The following is a 23,874-nucleotide window of genomic DNA, read 5'->3' as shown; positions in this document are numbered from 1 at the left end:
TCCCTTCACTTTGTTATTGCACATACTATGGGTGGACTGAATCTGATATGCATTTGATTAAAATAGGGACTGCTTCTCAATTTATTAATAACAAATGAGAATAGGTATGACTCATGCAGTAAATACATGTTTTCTATTCAACCAGCCCCGAGTACAAGCTGTGAAAATGAGGGGATTATTTTTGGATATCAAATGAGGATACATTAATATTGAAGAGGACACATTTATGTTGAATATGTTCTAGTGGGACTCATACCCATTAACTCCAATCTTCTTTATCATTTAAGAGAATGTTTTTAGCAAAGAATGACATCCACTTATAGGCTGCTTTGCCTGAGTTAGATCAGCTATCAACCTCCACATTTTAAGTTGTTGAACAAAATAAAAAATTGTATTTTTAAGGTTAAATAAATAATGCACTTTGTGTAATTATCACAACTTCTGGTAAGGTTTGATATAATCCAAGAGCCTGGATCACAAAAAAGATCAAGAATTTGTACTATATCAGGAATGAGAATTTATCAGTTCAAAAGGAGATTGATAAATATTACTTAACAGTCTTTATACTTGAAAAATATCCCGAGTACAACATTAAAGCAGATGCAGCCTTCTGTCCCAAGTGCTTACAATGCTCAGTAATGATTAGGTATGCTATGTCACGCTGACTGTAGCAACAAATTCATGATTATTTTTATTATAATTCAGAATAGGTCAATCACAAGCTGTTCTGTAAAAACAACATGCTACTAAAAAAAAAAGGCACTGGAGGCTGACCCGACAGTAGCCTTTTATTCTGTGAATTCTAATGTTTATGCTAAGCATGGCCTGTTCGGATTATTTTTTTAAATGAAGGAAAATCAAAATTGAAATAAAAGTTCTCAGGACTAATTTACTCATCATTTCTTGAACAAAACTGTATATGGCTACTTCGAGGGCATCTAGTTGAAATAATTTATTCAGATTAAAATTCTGTCAGTAAAAAATATGGTAATACAAAAAGGGCCTAAAAATCTGTGACGCATTTAGTGAAGAGAGCACACTGAGGCCTTGTTTATATTTTTTCTTTAGTACTTATATTCATCATTTACAGACAGACAAGCAAATTGTTAAATAACTCAGTTTTCTGTCAATTAGCTGTGCATTAACATGATGGAAAATGATGAATATCCAAGTCTTGACACCAGGCAAATAATCTCTTTTCCTTTTTTTCCAATTTGTCATCTGACTTGAGTTCATTAATTTTCACAATGTCAAAACGGGGGTGGAGGGGACAGTCATCTGTTGTTCCTTTGTACCTGGCATGTCTGTTTTCAGTTCCTAGGTAGAATTATAAATAAAAGCAGAAAGTGTTTTATATTTGGTTTTAAATACTTCGTTTTTATATTTGACTGTTTATACTTAGCCTTATCTCAAAAAAAGTTATAGAATCTTTTTGAAAAATTACAAAGTAATACATAAATACATGTTCGTTGTAAATATTCCTATAGCTTAGGAGTGTATACTAAGGCAAACTTTACACAGTATAGCTTTTTTTAAAATTATTTTTTATTATGAAATACACATTTTTTAGAATTAGTTTCAGCTGTATAACACAGTGCAATAGTTATACTTTTTACCCCTTGAAGTGACAACCCCCTCCCCCAATCCGCCGCCCCACTTCCCCCCAATATCATACATATCTATTACAAATCCCTTGACTCCACTCCCACACTATACTCCATGTCCTGTGACTATATATATACATGTATATATGTATATATATTCACTTATAGTTGACATACAATATTATACAACATCAGCTTCAGGTGTACAGTGCAGTGATCAAGCCTCTTCCCCATCCATGATGCAAGACATGTGACCACCTGACACCCTCCACAATATTTACAACATTATTAATTATATTCCTCGAACACACAGTATAGCTTTTAATAAGTTCAAACAGAAATGACTTCCACTGTGAAAAAAAGCATGATTAGAGATGTGCTGAATCAACAGTGTCAACATACAGAAACAATAGGGTTTTTTTTTTTGTTTTTTTTTTGCCAGCTCATACTAATGTGGAGGCAACACAGCTGGTATTTATCAGGTTTAAGAATTTAAAAAATACTTGTTACCAAGAGGAACGTAGCTTTATATTAACCAATGTATATACCAAAGGTGTTTCAGCCTTGAACTTGTAGGTGAGGAAAATTCTACTTATGGAAGTAGAATTACTTAGTGTGCATATTGTCGAAAACAATGGATTCAGTACAAGTTAAACTTACAGTTCCCACTGAAGCATTTCTTTCTTTAGCCATCTTGTAAGCTTTTCTCATTTTTTCAACTTTCATTTGAGCTTGCTTGGATCGACGACCCAGATGTTTAATTTGACTTTGCTGTTGGTGAGGCCAATAGAAAGGTTGGCAAATTGAGGGGGATGAAGAGCACCTAGGAAATATTTGTAATATAGATAGAAAAATTGCACAAAATAAAATTTAAATGTAAAGCAAGTTCAAAATTTTATGAAAGTATCCTCTAGCAAATATAGCATAGATCTCAGTACTTGGAGCAATACTGCATGCATATTTTTAGGCCAAATTTCTCATTTCTGCTAGAGTTACACAGCACAGTTCTTTATCTGCCACTTATGAAGGTGTATAGAAAATGACATTGATGATGATGAAAATTATAAAAAATCAGTTTTCCCAGAAAATACCGTGTAGTAGCCTAGCCATAGTAGTCATTTGAATCTTTTTTTTAACCACATATTAACACAAAAAAGTATTAAATTTCATATAGCTAAAAAACCCCCACCAAAAAGTCTTTTTTATCACTGTTGGGTTCAGACACAGATGGTGCCATGCCTGTAGCCCCCTTGGCCTTACCAATGCAGAGCACATAGGCCCAAGTTCCAACTGCTAGCATCAATCTCACTTAGCATGAGAGCTTTCTTGTGAAAACAAGAGCCCATGTGTGGGGAAAGTGCCCAAGAATTCATACCTCCCTTCCTAAGCAACCCCTTAATCAATGACTAATGTGTATTGGTGTATAAATAGTTCAACTCCCTTGCCACCATTGGATAACTTGAGTTGCATGTTCTATACTGGCTCGGACAATCCAGGGAGATTATGCTCCAGTTACCCACAGTGGTAACTTGCTTGCTAACACATGCTGTTTTGGCTGCCTGCCCTTCCCTGTTTCATTTCTTTACCTCCCATCTTATCAGTAGTTCCTGGGATCACCTCCCAAATAAACTGCTCATACTCAAATCCTTGTCTTCTAGTTTGCTTCTGTGAGATCCCAAACTAAGACTACATTCAAAGAAGCCGGTAAGAAATTACTTTTCCCTCTTCAATTGATTTAGAGTTTGGCTATTTATTTGGCTCTTTAAAGTGACTTATTCTTGGTTAATCAGTAGCATGAGTCCAAATAGCAAGGAGTCTAGTGTTATATATGGTGGCAGAGAAAATTACATTTATTTGACCTTGGTGGTAATAGGGTTAAGTTCTATATTCAGTGCTTACATGGGTGAGTTAGAGAAAATTTATTTCATGATGACAGACTGTGCCCTACACCAGGCCATCTGTCTGGCAAATGTATAGCCTTGATCATAAAAATAAGTGGGCTAAATTATGTTATTGGGTCAGCACCACTCATCTCTAGTCCTGAAACAAAACCCAGTGTGTTTGTGTGACAGTGAGTCACCAGCATCTTCTTCATGTACTAAAGGAGCATTTTTCATTTCAAATATGATTATGTGAACATAGACTACCAATAGGTCCTCTTCAGTCTTATTAGCTTTCTTTTTCTGAAGAAAGAAAGCTTAATCTGTAAATAAGATGGGTTAGGTGAGAATTGGTAATGGAAAGAAAAAATATATAATTGGAGCAGTCATATTATATTCATGTTGTTGCATATTATAATACCGTCTATTTCACTACAACACGCGTTTCTGTAATGTTAATTGGCTCACATGCTATTGGTAAAGAAGGGAATAATGTCACTGTAATTTATCCCTGGCAAGGGGAGCCAGAATAGCAAGAGTAGAAGTATAACCTTCAGCAGAAAAGGAAGAAGCTGTGTGCAGCATGGGCGATGGGAGCCCTCTTGGCTGTATTTATAAAAACAAGAATTACCACAGCCACCTAGGGCTCTCTCCCCAGAGACATCCCACCCCCACAACTTACCCTTACTGTCCTCCACCCTACTCCCCGCCTTGGGTGGCTCTTGGCAGGTCGTACTGCGTCTCATGTCCACTTAAAAGGCAACCACCCTGGCCCAGGGCTCCACTTCCATCTGCACTATCTTGGTGCCTACTACCTGCTCGATTTAAAGAGTTGCCAGCGTTTCTCCTCTATTGATGTACATTTTTTATATTTGCTGGTGGCCTCCAGCCATCCTGAACTGCCTGTCTGGTGGTACAAGTTGTCTCTCAAGGTATCAATTGTCCATTCTGTTAGTGCTCTGTTTACAAAGTTGCATACATTTTAAGCAATCTGCCCTAACCCTGTTTTTCCCATATGCCCTATTATTAACTTTTGTGAGCTATCTGGCAGAATGTGAACATTTTCAGAAATGGTCCTAATATTGTCATCCCAGTAAAGGATCGCTTTTACCTAATTTCAGAAACAATCCGTAGCTGGTCCCGACGCATCTCTTCTGTTCTTGGTCTCTGTAATAGATATTTCATTTCTTTTTGTAGACGGGTTGAGATTACTCCAGTCTCTACATAGTTAACTATATCATACATTATCATTGTCCTTGGAATGTTTTTGAGGTTTAATCTTCTCCAGTAGTTATTTCTGCCACCAGAAGATGCAGGGGTCTCATCCAGAAGACTGGAATACTATATGGAAAAAACAATTAAGAATGATTGGTTGTGGGTGCTCTAGAATATTTTTAGACACATGTCCCAAGGTTCCACTCAAATGTCACTTCATCCAAAAAGTATTCATTGATCTCATCTCTGAATTTTATTGGCATCTCTCTTCTATGACTCTTATTACTGACTACTTAATGTTTTAGCTATCTGTGTACATCTTAGCTCCCCTACTGGAAGACAGGGTTCTTGTCACACTAAATATTTCTTTAATGCGTGATTTTTTTTCTTTTTTAGAAGATTTTATTGGGGAATTGGGGGAGGGGAACAGTGTTGGGGAATTGGGGGAGGGGGACCAGCCAAGCTGTTGTTCTGCAACCTTCGTTGTGGAGGGTGCCAGTCGCCATCTGGCTGCCTGTCGGCAGCTTGTGGCCTCTAAGCTCAAGGTGCTGTGTTCAGTCTTAGTTGCAGGTGGGCATAGCAACCATCCCATGCAGGAGTCGAACCCGGCAGCCTTGCTGTTAAGAGCACACACCCTATCCACTGTGAGCCATCTAGACGGCAGCTCAGCTCAAGGTGCCAAGTTCAGTCTTAGTTGCGGGTGGACATAGCCCACCATCGAACAGGCAATCTTGTTGTTACACCAGCTGAGCCATCCTGCCAACTGTTGGCAGCTCAGGGACAGCTCAGCTCGGGCACAGAATCACTGGCCCATGTGGGAACAGAACCGGCGGCCCTGTTGCTCAGAGCTCGCGCTCTTAAGCCAACTCTTAACCAACTGAGCCACTCGGCCGGCCCTAATGCGTGAACATTTTAATGGCAAATAGAACTCAGATAAATTAAACTCAGGATGAGCCTAAAAACTGACAATAGCTATGTGATCTGCATACCTGGTAGTGCTCGTTCATGACATGCTTGGGTTGAGCGGAGATTTGCACAAACCTTTTTTAGAAATAGTGAGTTCATCTCTGGAGCTAAGTGGTGAATCTCACTATTTTCATTTGGAATATTTGTAGAAATTCCACTTCTTTTTGAAAATTTTAAAATATCAAATTAGGAATTTAAAAAATGCAAACATATATAATCAATTTAACCTGATAAATGTTCATTTAAGAGATAGGAATAGGGCAGGAGAAGCTACAATGCTAGGAAACGGAATAAGAGCTAGGCAGTTAGAGTCAGTCCCTCTCTCTATCTCTTTCTCTCCCCCCCCCTCCCCACACGCACACAGGCAGTTCTCCCTTTGTATCATTTAGGCAAGCATTAATTTTAATTACCACCATTTAGTCGAATAAACCCAGTCCTCCAAACATGGTTCAAATTTCAGTTACCATAGTATAATTGAGTAATTGCATAAAGTACAAGCTCTGCTGCTAGCTCTTCAGTCCATAGATCACTACATAAATAACAGATGTGTATGGTGATTAGTGACAAATCATGTTACTTCTTTCAAAGTGTGTCAGTGATTGGTCACTGCAGATCTGTTATTCAGTTAACACATAGACAGGAAAGTACATGGTTGGGTTGCCTCTTTGTCTCCCAGCAAGAAAAAAAGATAATCAAAAGAGGGGATAGATAAAAAAAGAAACAAAAAGTGGTGATGCTGGAAGTGAAATTCAAATAGAATATAAGTGGAGTTCTAAAAGAAATAGGTGACCTTGGCGATGTTGACACCGCCATCATTCAAGAGACTGTAGATAGGCAGGTAGAGGTGAAGGTGAACTTATCAACATAAATGAGGAAACTGGCTTTGGCGAAAAGGATGGAGCTGTGCCAGAGGAAGTGATGCTGGCAAAAAGGCACTTCACATTAACGAAACTCTGAGATACCTCACAACATTTAAAGTGTAAAGGATAAAATGCTGGTGGGTGATTCAAACTTAGGAAGGCGCATTACAATTCGCCAAGGCATAGAGAAGATGTTCACTCCATACTGTAAATTATATGAGAACAAGAAGGCGAGCACTGTTTGAACTACTCTACTAGAACTGTTTTTTTATGGCTTTATTGAGATTCACATCCCATACAATTCACCCATTTAAAGTGTATAATTCAATGGATTTAGTCTAGTCACAGTTGATAAGTTTTTTTACAAAGAAATAAAACACTTTCATTCTCAACGTTTCCAATGTTTTACAGTGTGCTAACTATATGTTTTTTTTTCATTTTCTTATATATGTATAACAGACAGTAGGAGAGTTTTTAATGCTTTGACAAGATTTTTTAAAGGTATGGACAGTTCGGTTTGCATGGTTTCAGCATGCACAGTCTTTTTTGTGGCCCTGCACTACTGCACAAAGTGATGACTGCCTGTGTATTTTATTTCCTGAGAGTGGTGTAGTAAAATGGGTAAACATCTCAGAATTGTCAATGATCTATATGGTCTGCACTTATTAGCTATGCGACCTTGGGCAAGTTTTTTTTTAATCTCATATATTAAAGGGTCACATAATTTATAAACTTGAAGATTAAAGGTAATAATATGCATATAAAGAGCCAAAAACTGTGCTGTGTCCATGAAAAGCTCAATAAATATCAGCAATCATCATCTCTGTCTTCCAATATCTCAATCTGGGGACCTGAAATTAGCAAAGATAGTTGGAATCCCCAAGCTCTACTTATTTTCTGGTCCAATTCCCTAATATTCTAGGTTAAGGCTCTAAAACAAAGTAAACAGAATTGGGGGGGGTCTCTAAGGCACTATTTTAATTTCATGTTTCACACTGAAGCAACTGAGTAAACAGTTAAGGCCATATATTATTATTATGAGCTGGAATTTTGGGATCCCTTGTTCTTTAGAACTTGTAAAATGGAGTAATAATAGTACCTACATCTTAGGGTTGTTATGAGAATAAAAGGAGCTAGTATTACAGTCATGTGCCACATAATGATGTTTCAGTCAATGATGGATTACATATAAGATGGTGGCCCATAAGATTATAATGGAGCTAAAAATTCTTACCACCTAGTGACATCGTAGCCATTGTTAACATCATAGCTCAATGCTTTATTCACATTTCTGGTGATGCTGGTGTAAACAAACCTACTGCACTGCCAGTCGTATAAAAGTATAGCACATACAATTATAGTAGTGGGCTATCCCGTCTACATTTGTAAGTTTACTCTATGATGTTCTCACAACGATGAAATTGCCTTAGGACACATTTCTCAGAATGTATCCCCGTCATTCAGTGGTGTATGACTGTACATCAGCATTTGCTATTATTATTATTAAGGTATCTAGTTTAAGTTCCCTGATTCAGCACTGCTGTCCTATCAGTTATGCCAGAGAACAGAAACCTGAGAGCCACGTTGGACACCTTTTAGCTTACTTCCCTGTCTGTCACCAAGGCCCACTGCTTTTATTCTCCAATGATTTCTTGGTTTCCAGCCTTCCAGCCCTAAACCAAGATACCACCATCTCTCCTAAAATACTGCAGGAACCTCCAAACTAGAAGGCTTTTGCGGTCCTCTAATCCAGTCTCTCCACTGCAGCCACATGGATCACTTCACTCATCAGTTTAGAATACCTCTTTTTTTGAAACACTGCACCAGCTTCTCATTGTGCACAGAATCAAGAAAAAAAACCCACCTTACTTTGGTTGAAAGCCCTGCATGATCATCTCTTACCAGCCCTCCAGACTGACGACACACCACAGCCAACGTGTGCTCTCTCCACGAGCCCCACAGACCTGTTTTCAGGCCCTGCGGCTAAGCCTTAGCCCTGGGTGTGCCACCTGCTTGGTCCCAGATTGAGGCTGTGATACACTGCTGATTGCCTGCCTGTCAACCATTTCCTACTTTTCCTTGCTCATGGAGCCCTGGTTTGTTTTTTTGTCAGGTATGGAAGAGTAATACGCTCTGGAAAGGAGGGCCCTAGCACATGAGCCATGATTGTTCAAAGTCAATCATGGGAAATGCTCCTATTTCCTTTTATTCGTGACTGGTTTAGGGGAAGCATGTGATCCAGTTCTGATCAATGGGACCTGAGGGGAAGTCTATGGGGGGCTTCTGGGAAAGATTTTTATTCTTGAGGTAAAGAGAAAAAGATGCTATGAGTCCCCTTCTTCCTGTTTTTGAATGCAGCTGAGAATGTGGCAGTCATCTTGTTTCATGTGACGGAAGCCAAGGGAACTGTAGAGAAGCGAACCCAGACCCCTGATGCTCTTGAACTGCTGCATTAGCTAGTCCAGGACCCTCCTATCCAGGGACATCTTACATGGGACAATAAATGTCCTTTATTGTTTAAGACTCTTGAGGTTGGGAATATTCTGTTGCTTGTAACAGAAAGCATCCAAACAATTATAGAACCCTTCTTTACTAGGTCAAATCCCCGTGCACTCTCCTAATAGAAAATAATATTGAATGTCAACTGTAATTGAAAAAAAATCCCTGTGCACTCTCTTAGTACCATGTATTTATTTTGGCTATTTTATTTATTTATTTTTTTTTGTTAAAGATTTTTTATTGGGGAATTGGAGGATGGGAACAGGAATGGGGAATTGAGGGAGGGGGAACAGACAAGTTCCTGTCCTTTTGTTCTTCAGTCTAGTTGTGGAGGACGTTGCTTCACTGGCCAATGTTATTATTGCACTCTTACTGGGTGAGGCAGTTACTTGCCGGCCATTCATGATAGCTCATGGCAGCTCACTGCAGCAGGGCCTGCAGCCTACGCCATCGCTGGCGACTCATGGCAGCCCAGCTCCAGGTTGAGCTGTTGTTCAGCATCTTAGCTGTAGAGGGCAGTGTCACTGACCCTCATATGTGGGATCCGAACCGGGGCCCTCTGGTGTCCCAAGCCAGCTCTTAACCACCGCGCCACTTGGCCAGCCCTGGATATTTTATTGAGATAAAATTTACATAATATAAAATCGCCATTTTAACCATTTTAAAGTGTACGATTCAGTGGTTTTTAGTAAATTCACATCATATATCACCACTGTCTAATTCCAAAACTTTTCCATCACACCAAAAAGCAACCCCACATTCTTAAGCTGTCACTCCCCAGATACCAAAAGCCACATATAATTTGATTCCTTTCATATGAAATAGCCAGAATAAGCAAATTCAGAGAGACAGAAAGCAGATTAGTGGTTAATAGAGGCTGTAGTGATGGAGGAATGGGGAGTGACTGCTTAATGGATGTGAGGTTTCCTTTTGGGGTGACAAAAAGGTTCTGAAACTAGATGGTGGTGATGTTTGCACAACACTGTGAATGTACTTAATGCCACTGAATTGTACACTTTAAAATAGTATATTTTATATTATGTGTATTTTACCACAATAAAAAAATGTATGATTCTTGGGTCAGAAGGCTTTTTTGTTGTTGTCGTTGTTGTTTGTTTTCAGTATCTAAATCTAAATTTCTTACTTTTACGTAATCTTTCAGGGTGACAATAGCTACTTCATCAGTTATTTTGAACTTTTGGGAAAGACGCTCATCTTCCAAAACTTGATCATAAAATTTCCTTCTCCCCATTATGTTGTAAGCATCAACTGCTGCCTTTAAAGAAAACAGAAAAAATACTTTTAAAATAGTATAATAGCAATAATTATCAGCATACACTTCACATATTTTTCTGACAAATACATCTACTATTGTTCCTTCCTTCTAGCAGCTTGCTAGTCAACAAATGGGCTGTATTTACAAAGAAAATATTACATAGGGATTTTAAAAACCACTTAAAATTTGTTTGCATAACCATATCTACATAGTTTTAAAATGTAGCTAGCGGCATAGCTGGGTCTACAAACTTCAGAGGACCAGTTTTTAAAAGATCCATGTTTTTCCCCTTTAAAAATATTCTTGGGCCGGCCGAGTGGCGTGATGGTTGAGAACTGGCTTGGGACGCCAGAGGGCCCCGGTTCGGATCCCACATATGAGGGCCAGTGACACTGCCCTCTACAGCTAAGATGCTGAACAACAGCTCAACCTGGAGCTGGGCTGCCATGAGTCACCGGCGACGGCGTAGGCTGCAGCCCCTGCTGCAGTGGGTTGCCATGGCTACCGTGTGTAGCCAGCAGCCAGCGTGAGCGGCCAGCAGCCGCCGTGAGCGGCCGTCCAGAAGCCGGCGACTGATCTGCCTCACCCAGGAAGAGCGCAGTGATGGTGCCAACTTGGGCCAGTGAAGCAACGTCCTCCACAACTAGACTGAAGAACAAAAGGACAGTAACTTGTCTGGTCCCCTTCCCCCAATTTCCCAGCGCTGTTCCCATGCGCCAATTCCCCAATAAAAATCTTTAAAAAATATTATTTTCCCTTAAAAAGCAAATCTATAAGGCCATTCATGCTATCAATGCAGAGAAAGCTTATCTGGTTATTAAATAGGTTGCCCTAGGTTTGGGCCAATTCTCTTTTATGCGTTAGTTAATATATGGCCCCCAAATGGAAACATGTACATTTCAGATTGCTTGGACCACCCTCTCCTTCAGACTTCATTCTCAGTAGCCAAAGATTGGGAAACAAAGGGTTTTTTACATTTTGTACTCAAGGACAGCACCTGAGAAGATAGAGATAAAAGAATCACAGAAAATTCTGACACTCGGATTCTGTCTGGCCCTATCTGTACCAAACCCTTCTGTGCACATCTCTCCTTGTGCTAAGATCTATACATAGACTTGAGTAGAGCCTTAAGTATTCCCCACCCTCCTTCTTACTCCTCATAATCATGTGCTGCCTCTTACACATACGTGTATTACGTGTCTGTGCTTCTGGCCACAAAGGGTATGCTTATGTGAAGGGAGATTGGTGTAGATGCAAATTCAAATATCTGTTGATTCCAGATCAGTTTCTCTTTTCCTTTGCATCTCAGAATGTGATATTTGTGAAAGTATGGGAACTCTGCTGATATAAGGCCATAGAGGAGTGGTTGAAATAGGATCAAAACTCGGAATCTGTTCTTTTTACTTAACAATACAACAGTGAGCCTTAATGTATTTTCTATTCCAATTTTCACTTTTGCTATCCAGAATACTCTTTTATATTTTTAATTCCAAAGCTTAGAACCATTTTCCATATATGGAAAGAAAATATTCAAATGGTTGTGTTTTATTCCTAATGCACTAAATTAAAAGGGACAGAAATAGTTTACTAAAAATGTGATGGAACTTCCCTGTAGGCAGATCATTTTGGTTTTCCATTTCATTAGTTTCTTTATACACCATGCATCTAAAACAAGGCAGTATTGGCACGTATCTCCATTATGCTTTCTTGCGATTAATTTTCTGTGGATTCTAATTAACTATCCCTACAGCGACACTAAAGGTAAAAAAGAAAATAGTTGTACACTGAAGAGGTCTGAAAGCCATTTAATTTCTGCTTTGAGAATTTGTTTAGATACAATTATATTTTACTTTAGCTCCAGTTACTTAAAAAGGTATTTCTTGTCAGTTCCTCCCTACTCTACTCCACTCAGCCACCACCACCCATCTCCCCAAGCCCTCGTTTCTTTATTTGTACAGTGCCTCTCAGCTGTGTGGCTCAGCTGTGTCAGTCCCATCCCAGTCTCTCAGCCAAGAAAACCCTACGCCTGGCAGCACAGGGCAGGCTCACTGCCCACTTGTGACAGGGGTTTGAAAAAAGTTTGCCGTACAATGGCCAATATGTCCTTTCTCATACATCTGCCATGTATGGCCGGATTCAGGAAAGTCCTTTTGGATAGGAAAGGGAAGGGCAAAAACTAGGCAAGGATTCCAGGATAGCGGCCAATCAGACTAGGATTCAAGAAGCAGGTTCCATTCTTAGTGGGTGACTCAAAGGGTCAGAGGGGGGCATCTCTAAATTTGACACCTCCCCTGATATCCAGCATCAATGTGGCCCAGAAGCCCCCACAGCCCTGTGGCTACTTGCTGGCCTAGATCCATACTTGGGCTTATTAAGTTACTCTAATATCTGAAGTTACTTCCTTGCCCGGCTGAAAATTCTCACTCACGAAGGTAGTAGTAAATGGTATCCCTGCATGGGAACAGTTTCTTGGTTTGGAAACGTTCAATTATTTATAGGCTCAGAATTAATAAAACCACCATAACTGCTGGTGTCGTTGCAACCTCACAATGTGCAAAGTACAGTGGGAACACAGAGACGTGTTCAAGTCTCAGTGCTGCCCCTGACAAGCCTCTGCAAGTTTTACCTTCCTCATAGGCAACACACGAGTAACATGTTACCAGGGGGCCATAGAAGAGAACCCATGTAGTGGGGTTGCTGATTTAGAAGGGGTTAAGAGCATAGGCTTGGAGTCAGGCTCACTGGGTTTTGATGTCAGTTCCTTCTCTTTCTAGTTATGAGACCTCAGGCAAGTTACTCAGTCTTTTAAAAATGAAGATAATAACAGAATCTACATTCTGGATTTTATGAGAATTAAATAATAATGCACATAAAATGTTTAACATCATACCTGATAGTGCTCAATAAGGGCAGCTATTATTAATATGAATATTTTTCCTTTTTATATAAATTCCCAATCCTCAAAAAGAACAGGATCTTCAGTTTAAAGTAACAGTTGCTGAATACTAACGTTTAAGAACTGTCAATTACCCAGAGGTGTTCCAGGCCACGGTGGAGGGCACCTTTAGGACAGCGTTTGTCAAACTATATTGTGCCTACCATCACCTGGGGGTCTTGTTAAAAGGCAGAGGCTGATTCAGTGGGTCTGGGGTGGGGCCTGAGAGTCTGCATTTTTAATAAGTTCCAGGGGATGCTAGTGCTGTGGGTCTGCAGACCACACTTGGAGTAGCAAGGCTTTAGAATAGTCTAAATATAGTCAGTGGACTAACTACAGTGACAACCCTCTGTAAATAAGCGTTGCTCTGAAAATAGATCATCGAAGTAGGTAACTGAAATGAGATCTCTTTTTTTGTACACATGGCTATCCAATTGTTTGAGCACCATTTGAACTGCCTTGGCACCTTTGATGAAAATCAATTGATCATCTATGTGTGGGTCTATTTCTAAATTCTGTATTCTATCTCACTGATCTACTGGGGTGCCAAAAAAATGTATACACATGACTTGTAGTCATCTTTTTTTTTTAAAGATTTTATTGGGGAATTGGGGGAGGGGAACAGTGTTGGAGAATCGGGGAAGGGGAACAGACAGGTAGACAAATTGCTGTTTTGTTCTTCAGTCTAGTTGTGGAGGATGTCACTTCATTGGCCCATGTTGGTATGATCATTGCACTCTTCCTGGGTGAGGCAATCGGTCGTCGGTCATTGGTTGGCCGCTCACGGAAGCTCTCACCCGCTGCTGGCCGCTTACGCTGGATGCCAGCCACTCACGTAGCTCACGGCAGCCCACTGCATCCTTGCTGCAGCCTACGCCGGCGCCAGCGACTCACGGCAGCCCAGCTCCAGGTTAAGCTATTGTTCATCATCTTAGCTGTAGAGGGCGCAGCGTCACTGGCCCTCAATGTGGGATCCGAACTGCGGCACTGCTGTTCAGAGCTGGTGCTCCCAAGCGAGCTCTTAACCAGCTGAGCCACTCAGCCGCCCCGTATTCATCTTTTGTTGTCAGTATATAGTGAGTATTACAAATTTAATACAGTTTTTTTTTCTTAAAATGTGTATACATTTTTTTTGGCACCCTCTGTGTATGTCTATCTTTATGTCATCACTACACTGTTGAGATTACTGTGGCTTTTTAGGTCTTGAAATCAGATAGTGTAAATTTTCTAACTTTGTCCTTCTCCTCCAAAGTGTGTTAGGCTATTCTATATCCTTTCACTTGTTTTTGCTTTTTTTCTGAGTACATGAGAAATGCCATTGAAAAATGATAAGGAAATAAAACTAGAAATGGAAATAAGAGAAAGGGAAAAGCTGGAACAACAACAAAAATCTGTGAAACTCCCCTCCTTCATAAGTGAACTTAGATTAAACATCTGAACGGACTAAAACCGACTTATTTCTTTCATATTAAGAAATAGGCAAACTTAGGAAAGTTGGATCAGTTTGCTAAAGATAGAATTTCTACATTCAAGGAACGAAGGAGTAAACTTACAGTGGAGAAAAATTCTACTTCTACAGGTTTTTCTATCAACCATGAATCCAAGTGTTACCAGAGTTTGTTCTGAAGCTGAACCAGAGGGAAAAAAGGACCCGAAACTGTTCTCTCCAAGTTGGGTATGTTCTAATCATTTAAAACCCTTATGTTTAGTGAAAAACTCAAGCTGAATGGTATGATCACATTTTTACAAGAATAAAAAAATTTAAAAATATATTTGAGTGTGTGTTTTTATGGGAAAAAAATGAAGGATATACAGCAAATTATTAGCAAGTGATTACCCAAGGCAAGTAAAAGCTGTAGCACAGAGAAGAAAGGCATAAAGGCATATTTTCCTTTTCTTAAATCTCTGTGCTATTTCCTTTTTTCCCAACAGTTACTTTGTAATTTAAATAAAAATTTAAGTTATTATACAGCATTTTTTATGAGCTTTAATATGCACAGTGTGCTTTCCAGGCATGGCCTCTAAGGTTCTCATTTGCTGCAGCCTGGGGACACTAGGGGCCTCCAGGAGCAGACCTGGGAGAAATTCAATTCCTGGAAAAGCCCCATTATATAACCTCAGAAAAGCAACAATTGATGATATTTTTTTTATAGGGCCAACTATAAGCTTACTCTGTAGATAAATGTGGCATGAATGCAGCATAAATATTTACTTTCACATTTGAAGTCAATCTATATAAATGAACAAATATTAATGTTTCTGAAACACCATATTCCATATGAAGACACATAATCCATTTGATACATTTCTGAAGCTGAGTTAAATTTTCTCTGACATTGCCTGAGACCAGAGAAAAAAGCAGTCTCTTTTCCTTTGCTAATATTCTTCAGAGAATAAATGCTGCACGTTCTGGATCTGATCAGAAACTGCCAGGCTGTGTGGTCTTCTACCCTGAATTCATGCCATTACTGATGATGGCAGATGGGCCATATTTTCCATGTAAAATATTTCCAGAAGGCTACAGGAAGACAATCTTTGATGTATGGTTTATAAAAGGCTAATGTGAGAACGCACACATTTTTTTACTCAATTATAGACATATATAAGGGTTAAAGGAGTAAAATCTTTGCTGTAGATAAGTGTAGTCCCTGGACAATCAGCACTTGGAAGCTGGTTAGAAATGCCGAATCTCAGGCCCCATCCCAGATGTACTGAATCAGAAGCTGCATTTTTAACAAGACTCTCAGGTGATTCCTATGCCATAGACACAATTTTGGTGAATAGTCATGAAACTTAAAAGTATAAGAGCACATATAAAAAAAGGATAAATATTTTAAAATTTCATTTCCAATAGTCCAGCACAGTTTTTCTAAATATGCTACCAGAATTAAAGAAACAACAATAAAATGCCATTAAAACAAAATGGCATCAAATGTTCTGCATCCTCACATCACATTTGAGTCCTCACTTTTTGGCCCTATCCCTACTTCAAATCAGTCATGTACTTCTGTTGATTTTATCTCTACAATACCAAATATCTACCATCCAAATGTAAGACTCTTATCATCCTCATCATTTCGATTCAGGCTTTTCCCGCTCGGTCTTCAACTTCCTAACCTCTTTCACAAAGGATCCTTTGAGTGGCTCGGGCCTGTTGGATATGCTCTCGATGTAAAGTTCTACAGCACTCACAGGTGTGCTGCTGTATGGCTTCATAACTACCCGTCAAGTGCCTCATGTACTTATTGGTAAATGTGTATTTGTTCTCATTTCCCCAGATATATTCTAAGTTCTTTGAGGAAGCAGACATCTTACATTTTTTTAATCTCCCCATAGCATTAGCACAACACTTAAAAGTGCTTCATAAGATCTTAGGAATCATCTTAATTAGGTAGTTCCAGCTCCAAAACCAAAAAGGAAAAAAAATTGAACTTTTCTTGTCAATTGAATTATTATGACAGGAGTTGATGATATCAGACCAAGTCCTTGTGTCAAAAACCTACTGAGAACTTTGTGTGTATTTAAATTTCTACTAACTCACTAACTTCATTCCCCCAATTATTCAGTCATGGCTGTTCTTACAGTGTTCCTTGTGGTTAAGAAAATCATGGTCATGGTTTTCTCTACTGTGAAACCTCTGTTTGTCCTCACAGCCACACTTACAGCCCAAGGCCTGACATACAATAGGTGATGAATACATTTCGGGGGAGGAGTTTAGCTTGTGCCTGGAAAGCAGATCGTTTACTTTAAAAAGCCTGGGAATGTGCATAGGTTATATGACAAATACAGAGTACGAAAACAAATACGATGAAAGCTTTGTAAAATAACCAGTCCATTATTAACAAACCAACATTTTAATACAAAGATTATTGGTGGGTATTTTCTAGGGCCTTATATGAGTAATAATTACAAATGTTTTTTTAGCTAATAAACAGAGATTCTTTGAAACGATGTTTAAGAAAAATACTACCTGCCTGCTGGGCTGTTTAATGGTGGAATAACTTAGTCTGTAAATTTAAATGCAATTCAGATCTTACCTATCTATGTTAATATATTAAGATGTATAAGATGTTAAGTTAAATTAACATAAAATGTTCATCGTGAAACATCACCTTACTTGATGGCTTTAACGTATTTTTTCCACTGAAATACTTGTAACCGTGGCCTTCAGTATGAAGAAATATTTTAAACACGATGAAAGGTGGAAATGTTTCGCCACTAAATCTGAAATAAGGATAAAAAAATTAGTCATGTAGCATCAGGTTTGGGGCTCAGTTACTTCTCAGTATTTAAGATAGTTCACATAGTTTCTTGCATGCAGGGTAAAGGCTATGCCAGAGCATAGAAAGAACTGGTAATGAACTGGATTACAGCAGATGAACCAGCCATACTTTGGTGTGTGTGCTCCCAACCATTCTCATACGTGTGTCAGACTGGCCACATCATGGGAGATGAGAGCCACTCGTTTCTTCACATAATAAATGTAAATAAGATCAACCTGTTTACTTTGTAATTATATCCTGAGAAGTCATGAGGACTTAAGAAAATAAATGTCTAAGATTTTTTCATATTAACTAAGTACATCTTGAAGTAAATCAGCATAGAAACATTACCTGAATCTAACTTTACACTTCATGCTTGGGTCTTTAACAAGATCAGCCTCTAAGGGGCTCACTTTCTTCAGTATTTCATGTGTCACATAATGTTCCTGAAATAGACGATGGTGCTATAAATGGAAGGTGGTACCCTGCCCAGACGCAATTTACTGAAAATAACAGAGGTGGCATGATAAAGGGAACAGTATACCAGTCTGGGAGTTCTGAAGACCTGGGTTCTAGTCTTGGCTCCTCTACTTATCATCTGTGTCAATTACTTTACCCTTTTGGCCTCCAAGTTTGGGTATGTGTTCCTCCTTGTAGTCCCAAGCACTGTTCTTCCCCTATGACAACAGTTTTCACAATGTATTGTAATTAACTATAAACGTGTTTGTGTCTCCTACTAGAGACATGTAAGCTTCATGAAGGTAGGGACAGCATCTTTCTTCTTTACCACTGTATTCCTAGCAATCTAGTACAGTGCCTGGAACACAGCAGGTGCTTAACAAGTATCTGATGCAAAATGAGGATGATAATAGTACTGACACTAGCTTTTAAGCACCTGTTATATACTACATATTACATTAGGTGCCTTATATACGTAACCTCATCTAATCCTTACAACTCGGCAATATCATTCAAATATTATCATTCACATTTTACAAATGAGCAGGCTGATGCTCTGGGAGTGTCTGTAACTTATCCAAAGGCATACAGGTAGTAACTGGGGAAGCCAGGATTCAAACATACATCTGTTTGACTCTAAAGGCCCCACTTTTCTCCCCATAAGACTCTGCCCAACCTTTATGCCTATGACAATCACATAAAAATGTAGGCCAAAGGGATTTTAAAATGACAAAACATTATTAATGTAAGGTAGTATCTTGAAGCATTAGGATAACAGATGAAAAAAAGGCTTAATTTTCTTCTGTCTGTTACTAAACGAATCTAAAATGACAAAACCAGTTTTATGACACTTAAATACAAGTTCTATATGTGAAGACAATGGACAATGGACCTGCAATGTCACAAGTTTATTTGGGTGGGTTTTCTCTGAGGTATTCTGCTTTTACTGACATCAACAATGGGTCTGTGGGTCAGATGGTGAAGAAGTGTACACATTGCTCAGACTGTATGATTTTTTCAGAGCTGCTAAAATTCCCTAAATGTGACTATGACTAATTATAGACTACTGTAATCATGGCTGATTTTATGAGAATATTTGGTGCTATATGAAGGAAGGATTAATACTCTGCCAGGGTTGCCAGAGTTGTTTTCTGGGGGGAATGGGAGATATGTATTTTTCTTTTTACTCAAATAGGACCACCATATTACTCAGACTGCTCTGCACTTGCCTTTTTCACTAACACAGTATCTTAGCTATCTTTCTACTGCAGAATCATATGCAATGCTTCGAGTTTTAACACTATGAAAGCCCCATCACGTATTTATTTAACCAGCATCCTATTGATGGGCATTATATGGTTTAGTTTCTTTGCTGCTACAAACAATACTGCGATGAAATTGTACATATACTGTAGAATAGATTCCTAGAAGTGAAATTGCTGGGTGGAAAGTAAGGGCACTTTTAATTCAGAGATTTTTATTGTTAGAAGATCACTGTCTCACATCTTTAAAAAAGAAACTGAAATTTTAAAAAAACATCATACTGGTTTCAGAAAAAGAAATAATAGTCACCTATTTTAAAAATAAGTCCAGAAATAGTCATTTAGGGCTAATCAAAGAAGCAATCCCAGAATTCCACGCAATAATATTAGATTTAAATAGGATTGGGAAAAAAAAGGCTATCCATTCTATCTTTACTTAACAGATCTTTTAGCTTGAAAAGTAATTAAATCTGTCAGAGAAAACAAAAAGCAAAATACATACCGCTGCACAAATTGTTTGCTTTAGGAGTTGAAATACTGTTTTGTCTAGATGACACAGCCAAGCTCTCTGTATCCTCAGAGCTGCAATATCTTCACGAGTTCTGGGAGGAAAATAAGAGGTTAAGATTTGCAAGGATGTCATTTTCATTTTCCTAAAATCTTGGGGATCTCTGAATTTATGCTTCCTCCCACCCCCCACCCTAACACTGACCTAATGAGGAACATTTGGATGTGGTAATTGGAACTGGTCATTTGCAGAATCTATTTAGACTGAGCATATGAAATACTTGAGAATATTTCCCTTGAGATTAAAAAACCATCCTGGCTAACACTTTATCATCAAAAGGCATATATATTATAAAAAAAAAGTGTGAGGACACTAACTTGCTTTCTAAAAACATCCATGACCTAAAATGATTCCGTTGTAATTAATTCTTAAAAACAATGTGCAACTGGTTCAAGAGCTAAAATAATAGAATGTGGAGTTGTAGAAGTTACAGTAGGCCCAATTCTCTCCTGGGAGCAGATGACCATGCCTTAGAAAAAGAAACTCCCTTCCCTGATCTTTGCTTGAACCAGGTTCATCCCAGTCTGGTCAGAGAATTACTTTACTTGTGATCATGTCCCAGCACTGGCAGGGTGTAGGGATCTCCCTCTCCTAAACCCTCCAACCCCATCATTACCCCTCACAGGGCTACAGACAAAGAGAGGTCCTCCTGTATAATGTCACTGTTGGCTGGCAAAATGCAGACTACAAGGGGTAGAGTAGAAAAGGCTTGCAGTATGGAAACAAACCTTTGAATCCCCGCCGATGACATTTATTAGCTGTTTAACCTTCTGCAAACCACTTACCTTCTCCCAGTTGCTGCTTCTCACTTATAAAATGTTAATAATAAGACTGCTTCACAGGGTTGTGTCAGGATCAAAGAGATGTGTGTTAACATGCTTTGTAAATTATGAAATACTATAATTATAATAATTATTCAATTCAAAAGTAATTTTAAAACATACAAACCCCCTCTAATTTACAAAACAAGTGTTTGATGTTAGCTGGGTCAATACCGTATGGAAACGGTTCAGTTGTAGAAAGTGATACAAGGCAAAAGATGACTACTTACGGTGCTGCTGCCTTTGTCTTTACCTTATTTGACAAAGGTACTTTGTGTCCTTTTCCCAAGCGTGGATTAATGGATTTTTGTGTCTGCGCTGCCAAAGAGAGCACAGGATTATTGGATTTTCGAACACCAGTAACTGGTGCCTTTGAGGAACGATTCATTCTCCTTACAACGAAGTACTCTGAAAGTAAATAAATTAAGCATTTGAGATCATAATCTATATTGTTACACTGTTTGGATGAGACTCAAGTGTCATATGATTGTTGCACTAATTCCAGAACCTCTTAAAAAGGAAGGCTTCATGGATCTCTTCATGTTTACAGTCTTTGTGTGCTAAAAATATTATGAGGGATATGGGAAAGACAAGTGGATCCATCCATAGCCTTCTAACTGGTCTCCCTGTTTCCTAGCTCTTTGTCCTCCTATTCATCCTGCACACTGCAGCTGGAGTTAACTTTTTAGAGCAATAATCCAACCTTATCACTCTCCAACTTAAAATCTCTCAGACACCTCATTTCCTCTAAGCTGAAGTCCAGATTCCTTAGAATGGAGTTCAACTCTTCACAATCTAGTTCCATATCTCTCTTTCGAATCTCAAAATATCAATTCATATCAGCATCCCTCTCTACACTCTGCGAGAACGGGAACTTCTTGCCAATATCAGTCAATGTTTTACAACTCTGGGCCACTGATCATGCCGTATTCCTCCCTCTACTTGGAATGACTTCTCTGCCACCAGCAAACATCAATTCATCCTTGAAGACCACAGCTAATTAATGCCTCTGAGGTTTTCCTCCTTGTTTACAGAACTGCTCGCTCCTGTCTCCAAGTTCCCATTATACTGTATATGTTTTTCTTTTACAGTACTTCTCATGTTGCATCATAATTTGTTTTCTTGGCTGTCACCCCAACAAGCTCATTGAGGGCAGGAGGCAGCTTGCTCAACCTATGGAATCCCCAATGCCTAGCAGACTGAAGGGTTTTTACATGCTTGTTTAAAAATTTTCCACCCTGGTTTTATCATGGAATAGCTAGCTGTGAGACTTTGGGCAAACCCCTTAACCGCTGAATAGCTCAGTTCCCACCTTGGTAAAGTGAGAAGGTGTGTACTAAATGATCTGATTCGACCTCTGATTTTCTATCCTTTGATGCATTACTCCAATTTGGGTGCAGTCACTATTTAGACTCTTCTACTACACCAGGGGCTCTTTGTCTTTTCTTTTGGTGCCATGGGCCCCTATGGACAGACTCCTTCCAAGAACTAGGTTTTTAAAAATGCGTAACATATATATTGGGTTGTTGGGCAAGTCATGACGCATTTTTGCATTGTTTTCTATGCAAAAATGCGTCATGACTTTCCCAACAACCCAATAGGATTAAAAATTATATTGAAATCATTGTTGCAGTATTTTCAAGAACAAAATTATGGAACTATGAGTCTTTTTTATGCATTAAGTGAGAGCTCTAATAACTACTATACCTGTGAAATGGTAATGAGTACAAATATTTCAAAAAATCTGCCATGACTATAACATGATATGAAAATATCTGTGCTTTCTATCGATGACAAAGTCACAGGTACTGCTGATATTACTGTGGTTTGTTACCTATACTATAATTGAAAGAAATGCTAAAGTTCAGTTAGAGGTTAGTGAAAATCAAGTTGTAATTTTCTCCCCATCCAAGTTCATGTACCCCCTGAATTAAGAACTCCTGCCCTAATTTATCAATATACTTCACATTTTTATATACATATGACATTCTATTACTAATACAAAGCCTTCTCAATATATATATATTTTTTTAGCTGAGCCATCCCGCCACCTGTTGGCAGCTCACGGCTGCTCAGCTCGGGCTGACTCGAACCACTGTTGCTCAGAGCTCAAACTCTTGAGTGAGCTCTTAACCAACTGAGCCACTCAGCCGGCCCTGCCTTCTCAATATTTTTCGCTAGGGATGTGGAAGGGGGATGGGCTTGGAATATACAATTCACTTGAGAAGGAGAAAAGCAGCCCTTAATATCTAGGAGCTGGCTTGGCACTCACAGTTGGGCTTTGGTGCTACTCGGGCATCCTAACCACACCCAATTCAGAGCAAAGCCCACTTCCTTGAACTCGTCACCAAATTACCCACCCAAAGCCCAAATCCTATAATAAATCTTTCTAACACCCTCTTACTGAGATGCCCCACAGTTGACCAAGGTGTTTCCCCCCCCACCCTCCCCGCTCACATCAATGAGAAATAAACCCAACTCGTTCAATTACGTTGGTGTTCCTAGAGATTTTGGCTGGAGGGCAGTGACACATCACCCCACCCCACCCCCCAAATCCTCTGGATGCCCGCCTGGATGGGTTTACACTTTCTATGGGGTCAGGCCGTGAAATGCAGAAGAAATATGAACACACCCCTATGAGGAGACACTATAACAATTGTTGAGGCGAGATCACAGGCTTTAAAGGCAGACTACCTAGGTCTGCATCCTGGCTTCCCACTTTCCCTCTGTGGGGCCTTGTACAAATTATTTCTCTGTGCCTCAGTTTCCTCATCTAATAGATTGGGAATAGTAACCATGCCCACCTACTTGGGTTATTAGAAAGATTAGATGAGCATGTTTAAGAAGCTTAGACCACAGCTAGGCACATACTAAACGCTGTGTTAGAGCTTGCTTTTCTTGTTAATAAGATAATTATCACTATTACTTATTTCTACTAGTATTAAAGGACAAACATTTGATTCCCAGTGAGGGGGGCGGAAAAAAAAGGTCAGGTCCTTTGCAGACTAAAAGGACGTGGCCAATTAGTTTAAATTTAAAACCTCAGAAACGTCCAGCCCATGGTAACCAAAAAATCTGAAAACCTTTTGTGAGGTAAGTCCAGGCCCCCGAGGTCAGCGGTTTCGGCCTGCGAGGCTTTCGAAGCCACCGGAGGCCCTCCGAGCGCCCCCGCCCGGCAGCCTCGGCGCACAGGATTCCCAGCCCACGCCGCTGGGCGCCCAATCACGGTACCGAAAACCGATTCCCAGAGCCGCGCGGCGCCCGGCG

At 39.4% G+C, this 23,874-nt stretch overlaps 1 protein-coding gene across 1 annotated transcript; it reads right to left on the bottom strand.

Moving 5' to 3' along the window:
- Positions 1-568: 568 nt before the first annotated feature.
- CUNHXorf58 (chromosome unknown CXorf58 homolog) lies at positions 569-23,848 on the bottom strand. The gene is given in 10 exon segments (XM_019626514.1): positions 569-1,257; positions 1,260-1,317; positions 2,265-2,427; positions 4,596-4,825; positions 10,169-10,300; positions 17,348-17,459; positions 17,849-17,943; positions 19,721-19,820; positions 20,838-21,015; positions 23,691-23,848. Coding segments are annotated over 9 exon segments (1,164 nt in total). The 5' UTR covers positions 20,996-21,015; positions 23,691-23,848; the 3' UTR covers positions 569-1,141.
- Positions 23,849-23,874: the final 26 nt, after the last annotated feature.

The sequence above is a fragment of the Hipposideros armiger genome, unplaced genomic scaffold (assembly GCF_001890085.2).
Source record: "Hipposideros armiger isolate ML-2016 unplaced genomic scaffold, ASM189008v1 scaffold_682, whole genome shotgun sequence".
In the NCBI taxonomy this organism is placed as follows: domain Eukaryota; kingdom Metazoa; phylum Chordata; class Mammalia; order Chiroptera; family Hipposideridae; genus Hipposideros; species Hipposideros armiger.
Note: the sequence above shows the minus strand (reverse complement) of the source record. Positions and strands in the feature narration are given on the sequence as shown.